At 43.2% G+C, this 22,794-nt stretch overlaps 1 protein-coding gene and 1 non-coding gene across 4 annotated transcripts in view; both read left to right on the plus strand.

Moving 5' to 3' along the window:
• The window catches only part of CASP8AP2 (caspase 8 associated protein 2), a 61,573-nt gene that overhangs the window by 33,049 nt on the left and 5,730 nt on the right, over positions 1 to 22,794 (plus strand). For all 3 annotated transcript variants that reach the window (XM_056566111.1, XM_056566110.1, XM_056566112.1), the window contains exons 8-9: positions 788 to 3,314; positions 11,728 to 11,827. In XM_056566111.1, coding sequence (XP_056422086.1) covers positions 788 to 3,314; positions 11,728 to 11,827 — 2,627 coding nt within the window. The remainder of the gene's footprint in view (positions 1 to 787; positions 3,315 to 11,727; positions 11,828 to 22,794) is intronic.
• LOC130363356 (U2 spliceosomal RNA) lies at positions 15,269 to 15,462 on the plus strand. The gene has a single exon (XR_008891798.1). It is a non-coding gene; the product is annotated as a U2 spliceosomal RNA (small nuclear RNA).

Below are 22,794 nucleotides of genomic sequence, written 5' to 3' on the forward strand. Positions count from 1 at the left end.
GTTCCCAAACTTATCTGTACACACTGAATTAAACCACATACATTACATTACACACACACAGCTCCGTGACACACATGTTGTGTTTCATAAATACAAGTACCTATTCTTTAGTTCTATTTGTTCTGACTTCTCCCAAGCATGTGACTGATCACATTGTTGTGCAGATGTCTGCGCAAAATGTGTTTTTGGAAAAAAAATAAGATGTCCCCCAATTGCACCAAATGCCACTACTGCTTTCCTGGATTATTCCAGCGACCTCTAGGGGGCATTGCCATCCACTTTGGAAAATGCAAAGAGAGGACCCCCCAACCATGTCGAATGAGCTACCAGATGTCTCATTGTCCACTGTTTTTGTTTTGATTCTTGTTTTATATACCAGGCAACACTCCTCTAACTGATTTGACATCCAGGTCATAAGCTCAGAGTAATGATTTAAACTGAATAATTTCTTTTAAAACCTTGTCACTCTACTCAGCTCTACTTGCTTAATGAAATGCTTTCCCGTTTAATTAATTGATCCACTTTAGTGTAGTGGCCCTGATATATCAAAAATGTGTGAGGGATTTTTCCCTACAGTAACCAATGACAGCGCAACTTTCATTTCACTAGAGCCAGTTACCGTAGGAAAGCTGAGCTGTGATTGGTTGTAATAGGTAAAATCTCTCTAGTTTTTCCAACATTTTGATTAAATCAGGGCCCAAATGTTTCCAATTGTTTGAGAGAAAAAAAAAGTTAGGGTCTGTTTTGTAGTTACAATATGCTAATATTGCTGTCATTTTTACTATAGAATTGCTGCCAGAGACAGACACCAAAACCACCTGTTTATTGGTATCTGAAGAATTGAACAAGGAAAACTGTCATCCAGATAACCAGTCAAACTTTGGCTGTAAAGTGGCTACTCCTGATGAAGTTGAAGAAGGGGAGATTTTAAGTGAAGATGAGCAAATATGTAAGCAATCAGTCCAGCCTACAAGTATTCCTAGCCAACTGGTTTCTGACCAAGTGACAAGTGTGACTAAAAGCCCGTCTGGAAAGGATGATGAACTACTGCCTTTGTCCAAACCTGACACACAAATTTTGCCAACAGAAAAATCTGTGAGTAAAAAATCTAAAATTGACACACAACCAAAGGCATCAGCATGTCCAACTAGTAAAGGACGAAAGCTTAGTGCAGACTCCTGCCTTGATGGGATTTTAAAAATAGTTATCCCATCAAATGTACAGGACATTCTACAGATGTTGCGAATAATAAGAAAACATATAAGAAAGAAATACATGAAATTTAAGATTCAGTTTTCGCTTACCCAGTTCCATCGGGTACTAGAAGTAGCGGCATTATGTTTTATTACACTGATAAGAAGTCTAGACTGGAATACCTTATGTTCATCACCAGAAAGATTGCAGAAAAAACTTTGTAGGCACATTGAAACCAGATTGAAAAAGTTAAAAAAGAATGGAATTGTAGACAGGATTTTTGAACAACACCTCATTGATATGAAAAAAAGACTTTGGAAATTTGTGGAGGAGCAACTTGATTCTTTGTTTGACATCCTTAAAGCAGTGATGATGAAACTTTGTGACAAGATTGAAGGAGAAAAAAATACAGTAGCTTGTATCAGTACTCAGAAATCTGATCCTGTGAAACATTCTCAAAATGATAAAAGCAAATGTAAGGATAAAGAACGTTCGCCTTCAAAGCCAATCTCCTGTTTAAGACGGCTTGCGTTCCAAAGTGAAACAAGAAAATCAAAAATGAAGCCTCAAAATGACAATAAGGCTATGCAAAAACAACTTGTAAAAGAGATAACAGGAATTGGTTTGAACTCTAAGAATGTGGACATCCCTTCTAGCAATTTCAATCCAACGCCAAAGCAACCTCATCTATCACCTGTGAAGACTTCTATGTCTAATGAACAATGTTCCAAAAGTCAACAAAACTCTTCAGGCTTATCCTTTAATTTGGTAAGTGATGATCACATGGGAGACATTTTTAAGAGCTTACTTCACAATCCTGATAACTTGTCACTTAACATGCCAGAAAGCATATGGCTATTAGGAACTCCAGAAAAAACTGTTTCTTTTAGTCAGAAATTTGATGGTGTGGATTCCCTGTCTGACAATAAAACCCCATCCAAAGCGTCTTTTCCCTGGTTCTCAGTCTCTCCTCCACATGTGCAAACTTTCCCTTGTATTGAGACTGTCCTAAACCCTGATGTCTTTGATGAAAGCTGTTTGTTAGAGATTCCTACCAGTGCCTCTTCCAGCAAGTCCTTAAGTGGCTCTGATGATCGCCTCAAATCATTTTCTTCAATTCTTATGGAAGATCTGGCTGTGTCTTTGACGGTTCCTTCCCCTTTGAAATCAGATTCTCATCTTAGTTTCCTTAGGCCAGTTTGTGATGCAGAGTCTATATCAGAAGTTGATGTAAAGTGTTGTGAGGGGTCAGTATTGGATGAAGAAGATGCAACAGAACAAGACATCCATCTAACTTTGGATTCTGATAACTCAAGCATTGGATCTTTAGAAGATACTGGGGAAGCAGGTAGCTTTCAGTACCATCCAAGTGAACCCATGCAGGCAGTTATAATGGAAAAATCGAATGACCACTTTATTGTTAAAATAAGGCGTGCTGTGTCTTCTAGCTCTCCAGTTTCTGACTGCTCACCAGAAGGGACTGGTAATGCTGCCTCAAAATCTGTAAACGCAGAGGAAGGTAGAAAACTCAATCTAGATTCAAGTCTGGACACACAATCAGAAGCACAGAATATCTGCATACTGCTCCATCCAGATCACAAAGATTTAACAAGTTTTACAGAGAGTTTGGTGATTAATAGCAAGAGTCCCGAGGAGGCCCAACTCACAGTCCAAGAAAACAAATCTGTATTTAAGTTACCTCCTAGTAGAGAAATCCCAGCTGAATTGAAATTACCTGCTGACATTGTAGAACATGCTCATGTAGACTGTGAACAAAATGTAACACATTATATCGAAGAAACATGCAGCCCAGTTCCTGCTGCTGACATATTACCAATGAAAACCTTTGATGTCAATACTGTAAACCTAAATTCAAAGAAAAGGAAATCAGTAGAGGAGAAACCATTAGCCAAACGTAAAAAAATATCTCCTGATAAGGATAAAGGTACAAAGTATAATAAAACTGAACACTTACAACTAGAGAATCCCAACAAAAAGAAACACAAAAGAACTGTTAGCGATGGGGCTATAGACTTTCATTCCTCCAGAGTGTCTCCAACTAGTTTGTCTGCAAAGAACGTCATAAAAAAGAAAGGAGAAGTTGTTGTTTCTTGGACCAGGTAAATGTTCCTTGCCAGATCTGTGGGTTTCTTTTTGTTTATTCAAAACTTGAATTTTGTATAAGCTTATCGATCAGAAATGCAATATGACTTCTCTTTTTATGCTGCACAATTTAGTTAACTTACAAGTACATTGCGGTCTGTGCATGCTCACAATTGTTCTTTAACACCTTAACAACCACGAACATATATCTACGTCCGTGGCCAGCTCCCAATCTGTGAAGTGCGCTTCATATCTGCGGGGTCCTGGTTGCTATCAGCAACCGGGACTCTCTGCGAATACCGGACATCGCCGATAGGGCTGATGTATGGTATTAACCCTTTAGATGCCACAATCAAAGTTGATCACGGTGTCCAAAACGGGAGAAATAAATACCGTCTAGCTCAGTTGAGCTGTTTGGGACCGATGTGGCGAAATTTTTTAATTTTTTTTTTTTTTTTTTTTTTTTTTTTTTTAAGCTCAACTGGCTCCAGAAAGTTAAACAGATTTGTAAATGACTTCTATTATAAAATCTTAATCCTTCCAATAATTATCAAAAGTTGTTGAAGTTGCATTGTTCTTTTCTGTCCAAGTGCTCTCTGATGACACGTGTCTCGGGAGCTGTCCAGCATAGAAGCAAATTCCCATAGCAAACCTATTCTGCTCTGTGCAGTTCCTATGGGGATTTGCTAATACTCTGGACAGCTCCCAAAACACGTGTCATTAGAGAGCACTTAGAAAAGAACAATTCAACTTCAGCAGCTCATAAGTACTGAAAGAATTAAGACTTTTTAATAGAAGTAATTTACAAATCTTTCTGGCGCCAGTTGAGATAGATAGATGGATAGATAGATATCTGTTTTTTTTCCTGGATAACCCCTTTAAATTCCCCTATGGGGGCTATAACATTGCAAAAAAAGTGTAGAAAAAAAAAAAAAAGTTAATAATGTCATTTAACACCTTCCCTAATAAAACGCTGAATTCCCCCCCCCCCCCCACTTCCCATAAAAAAAAAAAAAAAAAAGTGGTATCGCCGCGTGTGTAAATGTCCGAACTATAAAAATATATAGTTAAACCCAGGGCTGTGGAGTCGGTAGATAAATGTTCCGGCTCCGGAGTTTTCTGTACTTCCAACTCCGACACAGACTCCCTGACTCCGACTCCTCTGTATTAATATGCGAATGTATTTTATACATTCCTTGAAGGAAAGAAAGGTAACATACATGTCATTACCACAGGAGTACTGGGTGGAAAGCCAACAGTCTACTGTATTGAACAGTTTATGTGCTGATCTGCTGCTGAAGATAGGGCAGTGGGAGGATCAATGAAGGGGCATTTATTATAAAACATGATTTCCCTAGTAGAATCCCATAGTCATGTTTAAAGGGGTACTCCGCCCCTAGACATCTTATCCCTGGGGTCCCACTGCTGGCTACCCCCGGGATCGCCGCTGCGGCACCGCGCTTTCATTACTGCGCAGAGCGAGTTCGGGGGACGGATACAGAGCGATACAGTGGACGGAGCAGCGTAATGTCATAGCTCCGCCCCTCGTGACATCACGGCCCGCCCCCTTAATGCAAGTCTATGGCAGGGGTCGTGAAGACCGCCACGCCCCCTCCCATAGACTTGTATTGAGGGGGCTGGCCGTGACATCACGAGGGGCAGAGCCATGACGTAACGGTGCTCCAACCCCTGTATCGCCCGTCATTACGCACAGAGCGAACTCGCTCTGTGCAGTAATGAGAGCGCGGTGCCGCAGCGGCAATCCCGGGGGTCCCGGGACATTTAAGCTTGCTTTTTTTTTTTTTTTTTTTTTATTCCAATCTAAATTTAGTAGGAGTCTGGGTCGGTGCATTGTTTGCCGACTCCGACTCCAGGTACCCAAAATTTCGTCCAACTCCTCGACTCCGACTCCACAGCCCTGGTTAAACCGCACGGTCCATGGCATACGCGCAAAAAAAAATTCCAAAGTCCAAAATAGCATATTTTTGGTCACTTTATACCATAAAAATGTTTTATAAAGAGCGATCAAAAAGTCAGATCAAAACAAAAATGTTACCAATAAAAACTTCACATCACGGCACAAAATATGAGCCCTCAAACCGCCCCGTACGTGGAAAAATTAAGTTATAGAGGTCAGAATAGGACAATTTTAAATGTTTGTTTTCCTGCATGTAGTTAGGATTTTTTTTCAGAAGTAATACAAATCCAAACCTATATAAGTAGTAGGGCTGCAGCTAACTATTCTTAATAATCTATAAATTATCAATTTTTTCGATTAATCGGAAAAAGTTTCAAAATTCCTAAAAAAGGAGTTCAGCTGATTCTACTTGAAAAATGATGTACAATGGCCATATTAAGAGTTTCTAGGATGTGATGTGACCAAACAGCAGCAAATTATAATTTTTTATTTTTACGTTTATGCCGGGTGCCGTACAGGATCATCATCTATGATCCTGTACAGAAAGCAGTGTAAATTTGGGTAACTGTCTGAACTATTAAAATAAAATGTTAGATTCATAATATTTCAATAGTTTAGACAATTAGCCATGCGGCAGCATCAGATATGTGTAAAAAAAATAAAAATAAAAAAAATATATATTTTATATATATATTTTATATATATTTTATATATATATTTTATATATATTTTATATATATATATATTTTTTTTTGTATAGCAATAGGAAAAGGGGGAGCTAATATTTATTGGGAGAGCAGTTACGGTAATTAACTTTTTTTTTATTTTTTTTTTAACTTTACTCTTTTATATAGCACTCCTATACACATGGGGGTATGTGCAGACTTTAGAGCATTGCACCTGACCCATGTCTGTAGTACAGACTCTGTAGTACTACAAATACTAAGGTGCAAATGCTCTGCACACACCCCCATGTTAATAGCAGTGTATATGTAATACATACACACCGCTATACCCATGGGGGTATGTACAGAGCATTGCACCCTTGTGTCTGTAGTACAGACTAGGATGCAATGCTCTGCACAGACTACCATTTGTATAGCAGTGTGTATGTAGTATACACACACACACACACACTGCTATACACACACGGGGGTATGTGTAGAGCATGGCATCCTAGTGTCAGTACTGGAGGTGGCGGCGGACGGCGGCAGAAAATGGAGGGTCACTGATCCTCATGGGCTTAGTGGGGGAAATATAGGTAAAATGGCAGCAGGGGAGGAGACAGTTAGGAGGAGCATCAGCCCCCTAACTGGTAACACTGATCGGAGGGTTGAGCGGAGAGCCTCAGCCTCCTGACCGCGGACAATGAATTGGGCAATTATTCAATAACAGGATTTCTCAACAACTAAGCCAGTTATTGAATTTAATCAATTTTTGGGTAAAATGACTGATGTCATTACAAAGTAGAATTGTTGGCGCAAAAAAATAAGCCATCGTGGATTTTTAGGTGCAGAATTGAAAGGGTTATGATTTTTATAAGGTAAGGAGGAAAAAACAAAAGTGTAAAAACAGAAAAACGGTCGGTCCTTAAGGGTTTAATAAAAAAAAAAAATGAATGGATTGGCATCGGCAATCAAACAACCTACATATACACAGATAAGGCTCTGCTAATTTAGAACATATTTCCAAGGGAACTCCAAATCCTCTATATTTTAACTAACCAGGGCTATTTAATCATTTTACTCAGACTTCCAATGCAGGTATCCTAGGTTCTTTGTGTACTATAGAACACCACAGGAAATAACAGAATGGCTGCATGTTACTGGGCTGCACAGTAGAAGTTGCCTAAGGGATGTTTATGTTGCTTTTCACAGACTGGTACTCATCAGCTTTCTGCATGTGCTCTGCTCATGAATATTGAGCTGTCATCTACCTTCTAGATAATTCTCCCTGATTTCTGGTCAGTCAGTGGGCCGTGTATTATTAACCCCTTAAGGACCCATTTGGGCCTTATGGACTCCGACAATTTTATTTTAATGTTTTAGTTTTTTTCCCTCCTCGCCTTCAAGAAATCATAACTTTTTTTTTATATTTTCATCCACAGGCTAGTATGAGGACTTGTTTTTTGCGTGACCAGTTGTCCTTTGTAATGCCATCACTCACTTTACCATAAAAAGAAGGGATGTGGAAATCCTGACGCCCAGGACAAGTAGTTTTGGGCGCCGGGCACGTGATTTATTTTATAGATTTAGCCCTGTATCGGTCAAGCAGGGACAGACAGACTTCTCCCTTATTTTTCTTTAATGCCGGTGTGAGGTGCAGGAGCCTATGCAAGTCTGCACCTCACACCGGCGCTCAGGGTGTATGGAGGGGCAGTGGCGGCCCTCAGCTGATTTCAGTAGCCGGGGGCCGCTGCTCAGAGAACCCCAGCCGGTGTGAAGGGATCTCAGGAGCGAGGGCAGAACCCGAGGTCGCACGTCTGCAGGAGATTATTAAGCCACGCCCCCTCCTCCTCCTCCCTCCCGGAGGATGATAATACAGGAAGACTGTGAGAATGAGGACGTCCACAGCTCCTCCCTCCCTCACACACAGCCTCTCCCTTCCCCCTGCTCTGTCTACACTGGACTTCATTTATCACGGGGAGGTTTCAAGTATTCACGGTGGAAAATACAGAGCTGGGAGAGGACGTGTGTGAGGAGACTGCACTGCATGGGCTGGGGATTGCACCTCACACCGGCTCAGGTGAGGAGGCCGAGCATGCAGGCGGGGGGAAGGGTGGTTGGATATGTATGTAAATGTATGATATGGGGGGTATATGTATGATGTGTGCATATGTATGATGTGTTCATATGTATGGTGTATGTGTCATGTGTATATATGAAGTGTATATGTGTATGGTGTCCGTGTATGTGTGATGTGTGAATGATGTGGGGTGTATCAGCAGCTGGTGTATGTGTGTGCATATGTATGGTGTATTTGTCATGTGTGTGTATATATGATGTGTGTATGTAATGTATGATTAGGGGGGTGTATCAGCGGCGGGTGTATGTATAATGTGTGCATATGTATGTGTCATGTGTATATATGATGTGTGTATGGTGTCCGTGTATGTGTGATGTGTGAATGATGTGGGGTGTATCAGCAGCTGGTGTATGTATAATGTGTGCATATGTATGGTGTATGTGTCATGTGTGTGTATATATGATGTGTGTATGTAATGTATGATTAGGGGGGTGTATCAGCGGCGGGTGTATGTATAATGTGTCATGTGTATATATGATGTGTGTATGGTGTCTGTGTATGTGTGATGTGTGTATGTAATGTATAATATAGGGGGCAGCGGCAGGTGTATGTATGATTTGTACATATGTATGGTGTGAGTGTATGTTTGATGTGTGTATGGTGTATGTGTGATGCGTGTATGTAATGTATGATCTAGGGGGCAGCGGCAGATGTATGTATGATGGGTGCATATGTATGGTGTATATTTATGGTGTGAGTGTATGTGTATATATGGTGTGTATGGTGTATGTAATGTATGATATAGGGGGCAGTGGCCGGTGTATGTATATGTATGATATGTGTATACATGTATGTTTTGTTCAGGGGCGGACTGACAAGTGCTGCTGCCAGTTGTGCCATCTAATTTTATTTATTTTTAGTGGCTTCTGGCCACCCGCACTAAATTGCACCCCCAGAATCCCACCACCTTCATACTCACCCGCCAATCAAGAGCCCCACGGATGCACGCAAACACGTCCGGACCAAAACTACAACTTCCAGCATGTTGCACCATAACTGTAGAACTATAAAGGGTAATATGCTGGGAGTTGTAGTTTTGGTTCGCGTCAGCTGCAGGGCCATAGGCTGCATCAGGGCATGCTGGGTGTTGTAGTTACGAACTGCAATTCCCAGTATTCCTTGACACAGCCTATGGCTCTACAGCTGACCCGAACCAAAACTACAACTCCCAGAATGTTACACAATAACCTTAACTGTACTACTATACAGTGCAACATGCTGCAACACCCACACAACCATAGGCTGTATCAGGGCATGCTGGGTGTTGTAGTTCCTAACTGTAATTCCCAGTATTCCTTGACACAGCCTATGGCTCTGCAGCTGACCCGAACCAAAACTACAACTCCCAGAATGTTACACAATAACCTTAACTGTACTACTATAGAGTGCAACATGCTGCAACACCCACACAACCATAGGCTGTAATAGGGCATGCTGGGTGTTGTAGTTATCTAGTAACTAAATGCAACTTCCAGCATTTTCTGACACATAATTAGAGTAAATAAAATGCACCGAAAACTGGAGAAGCAGAACCAAACCCCCCCCCCCCAGTAACACAGCGCTGTTTAGTGGTTTCCAGTCAAAAGACTCCATATATAAGTCCCTATGAAGACTGAAAAATAGTGATTCAAATATTTTAAGAAGTGCGTATATATGTGAAGTTCCGATAAAAACTACAGATCATGTCACACAAGATTACCCTCATCCCTGTATATGGAAAAATTGGCATTATAGGGGTCAGATGGGGGGCTTGCCTCGGGTGTAAAAGGAGCTAGCTACAGCTCTCCCGCCGCTAATAGCCTGGCATACTGCGATCACTGTGGCCGCTATTAAACCATTAGATCACCGCTGTTAAAGTTGACAGCAGTGTCTAAAGGAATCTTATATCTATCTCTGGTGGTCTAGTGGGGGGGCGGGGGGGGTCGTACTATTTTGGTTGAAATTATTTTATCTACCAGGACAAGTGGATTTTCTTGAGGGACAAGTAATTGTATTCCGCTTTAGTCCCTTGGACAAGTAGTTTTTTTTTTAATTTCCACACCCCTGAAATGTATGGCGCAACCAAAAAATACTATTTGTGTGGGGAAATTTAAACAGAAAACCGCAATTTTGCAAATTTTGGAAGGTTTCGTTTTCACGCTGTACAATTTAGGGTAAAAATGACGTGTTCTTTATTCCTTGGGTCAATGGGATTAAAATGATACCCATGATAACATACTTTTCTATTACTGTTGCGCTTAAAAAAAATAAATAAAAAAAAGCGCAAGATCTTTAACTTTTTTTCATTTTTCCGTATAAGCGGCGGTATGAAGGTTAATTTTTTGCGTCGTGATCTATACTTTTTATTGATACCATATTTGCTTAAATAAAACGTTTTAATAAATGTATCAAATTTTTTTGGGGAATAAAAAAGCAGTGATCCGATCATCCATTTTAGTGACCGCAACGCTGCAGATGCCGTGATCTGTATTGATCACGGCATCTGAGGGGTTAATGGCGGACATCTGTGCGATCGCGGATGTCGGCCATTACCGGCGGGTCGCTGGCTGCTTTAAGCAGCCGAGACCTGCCGGGCATAATCCGAGCATCACTCCAATGCTCGCGGTTATGTATAGGATGTATGAATATATACGTCCTGGTGCGTTAAATACCACCTCACCAGGGCGTACATTTACGTCCTGCGTCGTTAAGGGGTTAAATTGCATTTGAGCAAATTATGAAAAAGTTACAATCTTTTGTAACATTTGTAGTTTGAGTACGTTTCTGACAGTTTAAAAAATGTTATCCTTAAATGCAGCTTTCTCATACTTGGAGCTGTATTTCTCTGTATAGAATTGATGCACATTGATCTCTATGCAACACTTGTTGAGAAGAATTAGCACTCAGAATTTAAACCTCAAATGGAAAGTTGTATACAAACTTTTGCACTGCTGCTGTCACTCAACAATTAACATTTAGTAGCGCTACAAGTCAGCTGAGTTGAGGCCGGGCTTTATAAAAAAGATCCGGCACTCAAAGGCTTCAAGCTTTCTAATATAGAAACCGTATCAAGCCTTTGTGTAGTGATGATACCACTTTTCTCTGTAATATTGCAAGCCAGAGAGGTTCACATAAAGGACAAAAATCTTTTCGGTGAGACTATGCATCACAAATAAGTTTTTTTTTCTTTTTAAGCTTCAGGCCTTTTTAGATCTTTTATTTTTTTATTTAATTTTTTTTTAAATGTCCACTGTCGTTTGAAAAAACGTAACATGTCCTAGCGACATTTCGAAAGTTTGGATCAGGGAGGGGAGTGTTCAGACCTCCACTGCTCAGGAGAATGAGTCGGGAGAAGTTTGTGCTCAGAGTAGTCTCTCTAGGCTCCGTGTCACATGGTCAAGACAAGCTCGCAATGTAAGTCTATGTTACGTGTCTCGATCATGTGGCACAGAGGGAGAGGAGCATGCTGCAGTGCAGACTATTCCTAGCTTGTTCTCCTGGTCGGCGGAGGTCTGAACAATAGAACGTGTTTTTCCAAATGACATGTACTCTTTAATCAGTTTAAGTTGTAGGATCCTATCAATGCACCAATTGGTGGAGCATCCTGCAGCCTTGAACATCTATATCCAATTCACATGAGACAGTAGTGGAACAACAGAGGCTATTGTCTAGAATGGTCATTTTGCATTTGTGTGATTGTGTAGCCTTATTTCTTGTATATATTACAGAGATGAAGACCGTGCAATTCTCATGGAGTGTCAAAAGCTTGGTCCCTCTAAAAAGACATTTCTCTTTTTATCTTCATCTATGAATAAATATCCACATCAGGTATGTATTACTCCAGACTTAGCCCTTATTGAGGCTCATTTGATACTTTATTGTATAACTTTCCTCATTGATAGTTTAGTTTTGTATAATCATTCTATTTGCTCTAAGGGAGATATTCCAACACGTGTTGACATCCTTTATAGGCCTGCATGATATATCGCAATCGAAGCGCGATTGCTGATTGCAGTATTTTAATTTTGCCCTTGTCAAAATTAAATAATTTATCCGCTCAGGCAGCAGCGGCGGCGGGTCAGGCTCTTGCAGTGGCTCAGGCTAAGACAGTGGTGGCGCTTAGGCTAGGACAGTAGCGGCAGCAGCAAAAGGAGAATAAAAGGGCACTCATGTCGTAGTGGTAATGGGCGGAGCCACTTACACTCCTGAGCCCTGGGGAAGACAGGCTGCAGTTCAAGACTGTTATGGGTGATATTTGGCCCAGTGCATCAGACGTCCTCAGCGCTCCTGCTTACACAGTACATAACTATGTGAGCAGGGGAATGGCTATATGAAGGGGGGGTGGCTATATGAGATGGAATGGCTATGTGAGGGGGAGGCGATGACTATATGAGGAGAAATGGCTATATTGTCTGGGAATATCTTCGACACTAGGGCCGGACTTGAAGATATTCTCTCCCTAAGGCCTCCATTTTGTCAGAAGATATAATAATATCATAACTTAATAATTATTTGTGGTCAACAACAATATTAACCTCTTAAGGACCAAGCCCATTTTCACCAGAGGACCAGAGCATTTTTTGCAAATCTGACCACTGTCACTTTAAGCGTTAATAACTCTAGGATGCTTTAACTTATGAATTTGATTCAGAGAGAGGTTTTTTTTTTTCGTGACATATTCTACTTTGGTGGTAAATTTTCGTTGATACTTGCATCATTCAAGAATTAAAAAATTTCATGGAAAAATTTTGCATATTTCTAACTTTGAAGCTCTCTGCTTGTAAGGAAAATGGGCATGCCATGTAAATTATATATTGATTCACATATACAATATGTCTACTTTAATGTTTTCAAACATATACATTTTATGATGCAAACATAGAGGGCTTATTTATATAGTTTAGGAGCAGTTTTCTTATTTTTCCACAAAAATGTCAATTCAGGGACCAGTTTAGTTTTGAAGTGAATTTTAAAGTCTTTGTTAGAAATACCCCATTATGAAAACGGCACCCCTCAAAGTGTTCAAAATGACATTCAGAAAGTTTTCATGGGTCACTGTTTCAAAAATCTGTCAGACACCTGTGGGGTGTAAATGCTCACTTGCACCTCTTATTACATTCCATGAGGGGTGTAGTTTCCAAAATGGGATCACATATGGTGGGATCCACTGTTCTGGCACCATGGGGGTCTTTGTAAACACACATTGCCTTCAATTCTGGACAAATTCTCTCTCCAAAAGCCCAATGGAGCTCCTTCTCTTCTGAGCATTGTAGTGCACCATAGAGCACTTTAAATCCATATTTGGGGTATTTCCATACTCAGAAGAAATGGGGTTACAAATTTTGGGGGGCTTTTTTCCTATTTTCCCTTGTGAAAATGAGAAATTTAGGGTACCACCAGCATTTTAGTGAAAATTAATTTTTAAATTTTCACGTCCAAATGTATCGAAAATGTGTTAAATACCTGTGGGGTGTTAAGGCTCACTATACCCCTTGCTACGTTCCGTGAGGGGTGTAGTTTCCAAAATGGGGTCACACGTGGGTATTTATTTTTTTGCGTTTGTCAGAACCACTGTAACCAGCAGCCACCCCTGTGCAAATCACCAGTTTAGGCCTCAAATGTACATAGTGCACTCCTGAGCCCTGTTGTGCGCCGGCAGAGCATTTTACACCCACATATTAGGGTATTTCCTTACTCAGGAGAAATTGCGTAAAAATTTTGGGAGTCTTTTTTTTTTTTTTTTCTTTTTTTTTTTTTTTCCTTTTACCTCTTGTGAAAATGAAAAGTATGGGGCAACACCAGCATGTTAGTGTAAAAATATTTATTTTTCTACACTAATAGGCTGGTGTAGAACGCAATTTTTTTCCTTTTCATACGAGGTAAAAGGAGAAAAAGCCAAAAACGCAATTGCTCCAGAGTACGGAAATACCCCATATGTGGCTCTAAACTGTTTCCTAGAAATACGACAGGGCTCCGAAGTGAGAGAGCGCCATGTGCATTTAAGGCCTAAATTAGGGATTTGCATAGGGGTGGACCCAGATGCAAGCATTACAATTGCCTCCGCTACCAAAAATATTCTACGCCAGTGATTCCCAAACAGGGTGCCTCCAGCTGTTGCTAAACTCCCAGCATGCCTGGACAGTCAGTTGTTGTTTTGCAACAGCTGGAGGCTCCATTTTGGAAACACTGCCGTACGAGATGTTCTTCATTTTTATTGGGGGGTGGGACAGTGTACTGGTGTGTATATGTAGTGTTTTACCCTTTATTTTGTGTAGGGTAGTGTTAGGGTACATTCGCACTGGCGGGGGTTTCCCACTAGGAGTTTGAGCTGCGGCAGAAAATTTGCCGCAGCTCAAACTTGAAGCAGGAATCTCACTGTAAACTCCTGCGTGTGTGAATGTACCCTGTACGTTCACATGGGGGGCAACAGTTAGGACCTCTGGTGTGAAAACCTTGAGTTAGGTTCTGTTACATAACTCGGTATTTTCCAACCAGTGTGCCTCCAGCTGTTGCAAAACAACTCCCAGCCCATACTGATTGCCAAAGGGCATGCTGGGAGTTGTAGTTATGCAAGATTTGGAGGGCCACCGTTTAGAAACCACTGCACGGTGATCTCCAAACTGTGGCCCTCCAGATCTTGCATAACTACAAATCTCAGCATGCCCAAACAGCAAACGGCTGTCTGGGCATGCTGAGAGTTGTAGTTTTGCAACATCTGGCGGGCTAAAGATTAGAGACCACTGTAAACTGTTGCCCTCCAGATATTGCTAGGCAAAAAATCTCCTGGCTTCAGTCAGTAGCAGGATCTCAACCGCCGCACTCAAAGGAGGATTGCCCCCCAGCTTTTGGTAAGGGACCTTACCTTACACGGTAAGGGACCTTACGTTACAAGTGGCTGTGCTGGGCCGGTACCCTCATGGTCCCTGGTGCCCTGTCGAGGGCACAGTCTGGTGGACTGTCAATCCCCCAACCCTCCCGGCAATATACCCTTGCCGCACTTTGTTTTTCCTAAATGCTGACAGGAGACTCGGCAGCAGGTCTCCGCTCCCCCATGTAGCTGGCGGGCTCCTTGTCTGCTAGTTGGAGGAGTCATTATTCCCCTCCAGCAATTCCTCCCTACTCTCTACCTCCCTACCGCTGCAAAAAGAGGCTTCTCTCGGACCCTCTGTGCCCTCCTGTGACTGGCTCCATTGCCTTCAGTACTGTTCTCTCTCTTTGAAAGTGTTAGGCTACCCTCTAGTGACCAAAGTAGTTATTACAGCGACTTTTTTTTTTTTTCCCCCAGATTGTTGGCGAAGATCAAGTGTAGTATCTATTCTTATCAGTTTAATATCTGATATGTCCCCTATCTGGAAACCTTATATTGAAAGGATTTTTCAGAACAGGGGCTGATTTTGAAGCTTGCTTCCGTCGCCCTTGGTCGGTTTCTGCAGGTTCAGTGTACCCCACATATTGGAATATCTGGCCTTTGATCAGTGTATTGCAGCACAAGCCCTTGTGCATTGTACCATTATGCTCACATAAGCCACAGACCTAGAGTCCGCACTTGGTGCGTTTAGCCCCTGTTCCACAGTAGCCTTTGTTTTCCCCGCTTTCCCTTGCATATGCAGTTATGCCGGAGGTTCAGACTTGGGGACTGTAACCAGCATTGCTCGCGAGGGGCTGCGGTGGCTTGGTGGTTAACACTGTTGCCTTGCAATGCTGGGGTCCTGAGTTCAGATCCCACCATGGACAACATCTACTGTGATGCTTGTTTGCACAGGGAGTCACATTCAGCCTGTTCCATTCTCCACCGGCCACTCTTACAGCGTCTGCCTGGTCCTCGACTGCAGTCCCGATGTCACACTTCCTGGGTTAAGTGACTAAAGGGGGCAGAGTCTCTGCGGACTCCTCGTGGTTGGTCGTAGTCCTCTCCAACGCAAATGGAGGGCGTTAGTCTGCCATAGCTGCTGTTGCGGTACTCCGCTGTACAATGGACCCTCTACACCATCCATAGAGGTTGCGACATCTCCCACATCCGTGGTTGCTGCTTCGGTACCCTGCTACCCTGCTATATGTCAGACTTGACTGTTTTTAAACCCTCTGCAATGCCCATGAAGGACATGATGTCTGCCGCATCCACTGCTGAAGTCCTAGTGCACCACGGCATGTGGGTGTTGTGGGGTGGGTGTCCCTCCATGCACCCAGGTTCCCCAGCATCCATGGGAGCGTGCTTCCGACCCCCGCTGCAGGTGGGAGACAACCTATCTGTGTCCCTGCAGGTGCAATGGCCCTTCTATGGCAGCTGCATCCGCTTACATGGGTGATATCCCATTGGTTTGAAGTAGGATCGGTTTCTAGTACGAGGGATCCAGCAGGTGACCCTGCTTATTCCTCCAGTGCTCTATGATAATGGCATCCGCCTTTTCCCCCCCTTGGTGGGGGGGATATCATTGGCCTTTCAGTGCCAGTGTTTCCTGCTGTAGCTTTCACAGCACAGGGTCAGTGGCAGGGAGCCTGCTCTGGCCAGTACAGCCATTTCTTTTCCTTCCTTATGGGTGGAGTTGTTTGCAGTGTCTCTGCCATTGCTGAGGGACATTCATGTCGAGGTTTCTTGGGTTTCCACTTTTTCATGGGCAGTCTTTGACAGCTTGACAGCACTCTGCCTGAAAGAGGAGGAGAAATGCAGACTTCTATACTTCCTCCTGTGGCTGGTTCAGCCATCTTGTTGAACCCTTCCGCTAAAGGCTTGGGGGTAGCTTAGTGGGGGGTCTCCTATTGGGGTTCAGCCATCGAGCTTCCTCTTCTTCTAAGAGGTTTGTGGTCCTTGAACGGTTCCTGTTTTTGCTTTTGCAGCTGTTGTCCCTCGATCTCCCAGTATTGGAGGTTTCTTTATTTCGCTCCTGCCCCCTTTTTTGGTGGAGTACTGCTGCATTTGGTGCAACTGTTGCTGTCCCGCTGTTGCCGTCCTTGCTTTCGCAATGACCCTCTTTGGGGCACTTGTTGGTCCTGCCGGGGCAGTTCCTGTTTTTTCCCCTCTTGGTTTGGGTGGGATTCTGTCGGTTCTTGCCAGGTCCATACCCTGGCTTCTTACGCTGCCCCCTCTCTCTCCCGGTCAGGGTATCTCTTTCTTGTCCTTGTACTTCCTTCTGGATGTGAAGGCTCTGTTGTTCTCTGCTCTTACTCTCCAGCGATCTTTCTGCTTAGTGTCTCTAGGCCTTCCTCTTGAGGCCTTTCTGTTTAGGATGCCTCCAGGGTTCCTGGACATTCTCGGCTGTGGAAAGTCACTTCTCCTTTTTTGGAGTGTATCAGTTGTACCGGGCTTGCCCGCCAGTCTAGGTGGGCGCCTTCCCGGGCCCTGGTCATGTCTTCTTAACCTCGCCTTGTTGCTTTGGTGGGTCGATGTCTCGCTTGTTCCCCTTTGTCTTCCTCTTAGAGACGGTCATTCTGGGATGTTACTCTCTCGGTCATACGGTCCATTCCGACCATTGGAATCCCCAGCTTGATCAGCCTTGTCTATCCCCTAGTCTCTTGCGTCTGCGAGTGCCGGGCGGCATAGTGACCTTAGGGGTAGCAGTGCCTTTTTCTCTTGGCCGTTATCCTCCCCTAGGGTAGGTCACTCTTCCCTGGCAGCCCCAGAGTCATTCAGGTCCCTCTCCCTCTGTATTTTGCCTTTTCAGGCTCTCCTTGCCTTGGGCTCTCTTTCAGGTGGCCCTTCCATGCCTTGGGCTCCGGATGGTTTTTCCTGATGCTTACACCATTCCGGAGGTTCTTGTCTACGGCCTTGGCAGGGTTTCCGGTCCCGCTCTTCTCTGCCGTTTCTCTGCAGAGGCGGTCTTTGTTTTTTGCTCCATATCCTGCCCTGGCCTAGGTGCTCATCAGCCGGAGTGTTCACTCCCTGCTTGAGGTTCTCCGCCTCTCCTGGTTTGGGACTCTAGGGTCCCTCCATTTCTTCCTGGATCTGGGATCCTCTGTTTCTCTGGGTGGTGTTCCGGATAGCTCTGCTCCTTCTCTACGATCTGTTCGCATTCTTCCTTCTCCCTACAGAGTGGTAGGGGCCCGGATAGTAGGATCTTTGGGAAGAGGGTCTGCTGGTTGTCCTGGTTGCCCAGTCTGGCCATTTCGCATGTCGCCGACTGGCGTGGTCCACCTTGTCATGTGTTCTTTCCCACTCTCTTGCTAGGCAGCGTACTCTTAGGTTCTCTCTTCCACCCAGTTTTTCACGAGGTGGCCTTAGGATTGAGAATTTGGGTCTGGACCTTTCGGTTCAGGTTGTCGGTGGGTGCATCTTACCCTAGCCTTCTTCCTGGCCGGTTTCTTCGTGTGCTCAGGACAGTACATGAGTCTTGATTTCTCTCTTTGTCTGTTCTAGCGGCTCTGGTTTCCACCTTCTGAGTCTTGCCTTCTTGCTGGGCGTGCTCAGCTGTGTTTTTATTTTTTTTTATTTTTTTTTATTTTTTTTTGTGGTTCTCTCGCCTCAGCCTCTGTCCTATGGTTGTAGTTGGCCTTGTGTCAAGGCTCTCCCTTTAAGCCTCTCCGGCGCGTTTCTCTTCTGGAAGTGTCGTTTCCTCGCCATGTTTGCCTTTTAGACAAATCTCTGTATTAGGGGTTTCCTTATCTCTCTGTTCCGTGTTTTAGCCAGGCCTCGGTGATCCTATGTCTTCATCAGAGGTGTTTTCTGCTCTCATGCCAGGACGGGTGACACAGCACCCACCCATTTTACGATTTCCGTGACTTTTGATGTCCTTCGGACATTTTCTCCTTTTTGTGGTTTGGCTTCTCCTACTGCTTTGTGACACAACTGATTAGCTCAGTGCCTGTGGGCGGGTATATCCTGCTGGGAGGCGACATCTATTTTTTTTTTCCCCTAGTGTCCGCCTCCTAGAGCACAGCAGCATAATACCCATGGTCTCTGTGTCCCCCAATGAAGTCTACAAAAAAAGACTACAAAAAAAATCTCCTTTTAACTTGCTCCTTAACCTGTTAAGGACGCATGAGCTGACTCTGCGTCATAACGAGGTGATCAACGGCCGGGACACGTGTCTAATGCCGGACATCACTTTTGGCAGTGATACCTGGCATTAACCCATTAGACACCGCAATCAAAGTTGATCACAGCATCTAAAATGTGGAAAAATAAATTTAAAAAAATTCAATTAAATAAAAAAATAAATAAATAAATAACATTCCCGGCAGCTCTGCGGAGGTCCCGATCAGCTGAGAGGACGGCGGGAAGGCCCGTACCTGCTTCCTTGCCGTTCGATCTGTCCCTCGTTTCTCCAGGCAGCTGAAGCAATCGAGCGCAGATACCACTGATCAATGCTATGCTATGGCATACCATTGAACAGTATATGCAATCAAAGGGGGACTAAAAAAAAAGTGTAAAAACAACAAATTAATGTGAATCGCCCCTTTTTCCCATTTAAAAAAAATATGTAAATAAAAATAAACGTGGTATAACAGCGTGTGCGTAAATGTCCAAACAATAAAAAAAAAATATAACGTTAATTAAACTGCACAGTCAATGGCGTATACGTAAAAAAATACCAAAGTCCAATATTGCGTATTTTGGTCATTTTGTATACCCTAAAAAAAGTATAAAAAAGCGATCAAAAAGTCCTATCAAAACTACATATAGCCCCGTATGCAAAAAAATAAGTTATAGGGGTCAGAAGATGACAATTTTAAACATACAAATGTTGGTGCATGTAGTAGTAAAAGTAGTAAAATAAAACCTACATAAATTGGGTATCCTTGTGATCGTATGGACCTATAGAATAAAGATAAGGCATAATTTTTACCGAAAAGTGCACTGCGTAGAAACGGAAGCTGCTAAAAATGACAAAATAAGCCTCCCAAAATTTGTAACTCCATTTCTTCTGAGTAAGAACATACCCCATATGTGGATGTAAAGTGCTCTGCGGGCGAACTACAATGCCCAGAAGAGAAGGAGCGTCATTGGACTTTTGAAGAGAAAATTTGTCTGGAATTGAAGGCCACGTGTGTTTACAAAGTGCCAGAACAATGCCCCCCCCCATTTTGACGCCATTTTGGAAACTACACCCCTTATGTAATGTAATAAGGGATACAGTGAGCATTTACGCCCCACAGGTGTCTGACAGATTTTTGGAACAGTGTTCTATGAAAAATTTAAATTTTCATTTGCACAGCCCACTGTTCCAAAGATCTGTCAAACGCCAGTGGGGTGTAAATACTCACTGCACCCCTTATTAATTTCTGTGAGGGATGTAGTTTCCAAAATTGGGTCGTGCGGGGGCACCACGGGGGGCTTTGTAAACGCACATGGCCCCTGACTTCCATTCCAAACAAATTCACTGTCCAAAAGCTCAATGGCGCTTCTCCTTTGTAGTTCGCCAGCAGAGCACTTGACGTCCACACATGGGCTATTTCCATACTCAGTAGAAAATGACCCCCAAAATTTGTATCCCTATTTCTTCTATTACCCCTTGTAAAAATGTCATATTTGGGGAAAAAACTGCATTTTAGTGGAATTTTTTTTTTTTTTTTTTCCATTTACACATCCAACTAACAAAGTCGTCAAACACCTGTGGGGTGTTAAAGCTCACTGTACCCCTTGTTACGTTCCTTGAGGGGTGTAGTTTCCAAAATAGTATGCCATGTAGGTTTTTTAGTTTGCTGTTCTGGCACCATAGGGGCTTCCTAAATACGACATGCCCCCCAAAAACCATTTCAGCAAAATTTGCTTTCCAAAAGCCAAATGTGATTCCTTCTCTTCTGAGCATTGTAGTGCGCCAGCAGAGCTCTTGACCTCCACACATGGGGTATTTCCATACTCAGGAGAAAATGCCCACCAAGATTTGTAACTTCATCTCTTCTATTACCCCTTGTAGAAATGTAAAATTTGAGCAAAAACTGGGGAAAACTAGCATTTTAGTGAAAAAAAAATAAAAATAATCATTTACACATCCAACTTGAACGAAAAGTCGTCAAACACCTGTGGGGTGTTAAGGCTCACTGTACCCCTTGTTACGTTCCTTCAGGGGGTAGTTTGCAAAATAGTATGCCATGTGTTTTTTTTTTTGCTGTTCTTGCACCATAGGGGCTTCTTAAATGCGACAAAATCCCACTGTCGCTCCTTCCCTTCTGAACCCTCTAGTGCACCCACAGAGCACTTGACATACACATGAGGTATTTCCTTACTCAAGAGAAATTGGGTTACACATTTTAGGAAGATTTCTCTCCTATGACCCCTTGTAAAAATTCAAAAACTGGGTCTACAAGAACATTCAAGATTTTTAATTTTCTCCTTCAATTTGCTGCTATTCCTGTGAAACACCTAAATGGTTAACAAACCTTTTGAATGTCATTTTGGATACTTTGAGGGGTGCAGTTTTTATAATGGGGTAATTTATGGGGTATTTCTAATAAGAAGCTCTTCAAATCCACTTCAAAACTGAACTGGTCCCTGAAAAATTTTGATTTTGGAAATTGCTGCTATACTTTGAAGCCCTCTGTCTTCCAAAAGGAAAAACATGTCAATTTTATGATGCAAACATGAAGTAGACATATTGTATATGTGAATCAATATATAATTTTTTTTGGAATATTCATTTTCCTCATAAGCAGAAATGCATGCAAGTATCAACATTTTTTTACCACGAACATAAAGTAGAATATGTCGCGAAAAAACTATCTTGGAATCAGAATGAAAGGTAAAAGCATCTCAGAGTTATTAACCTCTTCAGGACGCATCCTGAGTCCTTAAGGACGGAGGGTGTATGGATACGCCCACGGAAATTCCGGTCCCTGCCGTTAGTCGGTCAGGGACTGGACCGGGATGACTGCTGATATCTATCAGCAGGCATCCTGTGCATATGCCCAGGGAGGTCCTGACCCAACCCCCCCCCCATGCCGGCAATCGACTGTTAATTCAGACCGACGATTTTCGGATCCAGGTCATACCGGTGTCCGGTGACCCGGAAAATCAGGGGAATCGGGGGGGTGTCCAAGACACCCCCGGTCCCCCTAAAGGGATAGGAGTTAAGTGGCAGGGGTGCCACCCCTCCTATCCCTGCTATTGGTCGTCAAGAAGCGATGACCAATAGCAGATCGCGGGGGGGGGGGGGGGGGGGTGTTTAAAGTTCGGTTCCCCGGTTCGGCCCACCGACGGTACTCCGGGCAAAGCGGGGGAACTGTAGCGTGACCGGCGGAGGTCATGTTCCCTTACCTGTGCTGCGGCGATGACGTGTGGCTCCCTGGTGAATACTACGGAAGCCAATGAGTAGTGGGGGGTAGGGGCTAAAGTTTCGAGACCACTATACAGTGCTGTCTAAACACTAGCCCCCCAGATGTTGCAAATCTACAACTCCCAGCATGCCCAGACAGCTGTTTGGGCATTCTGGGATTTATAGTTTTGCAAGATTTAGAGGGCTGCAGTTTGGAGATCACTTTGCAGTGATCTATAAACTGTAGTCCTCCAGATCTTGCAAAACTATAACTCCCAGCATGCCCACACAGCAGTTTGCTGTCTGGGCATGCTGTGATTTGTTGTTTTGCAAATCTGGAGGACCACAGTTTGGAGATCACTGTGCAGTGTTCTCTGAACTGTAGCCCTCCAGATGTTGCAAAACTGCAAATCCCAGCATGCCCAAACAGCTGTCTCGCCATTCTGGGAGTTGTAGTTGCGTACCTACAACTGTTGCACAACTACATCTGTTGCACAACACAGCATGCACTTCGGTGATCAGTACATGCTGGGAGTTGTAGTTTTGCAACAGCTGGAGGCACCCTGGTTGGAAAATACTGAGTTAGGTAACAGAACTGAAGGTTTTCCA

The sequence above is a fragment of the Hyla sarda genome, chromosome 3 (assembly GCF_029499605.1).
Source record: "Hyla sarda isolate aHylSar1 chromosome 3, aHylSar1.hap1, whole genome shotgun sequence".
Lineage (NCBI taxonomy): Eukaryota > Metazoa > Chordata > Amphibia > Anura > Hylidae > Hyla > Hyla sarda.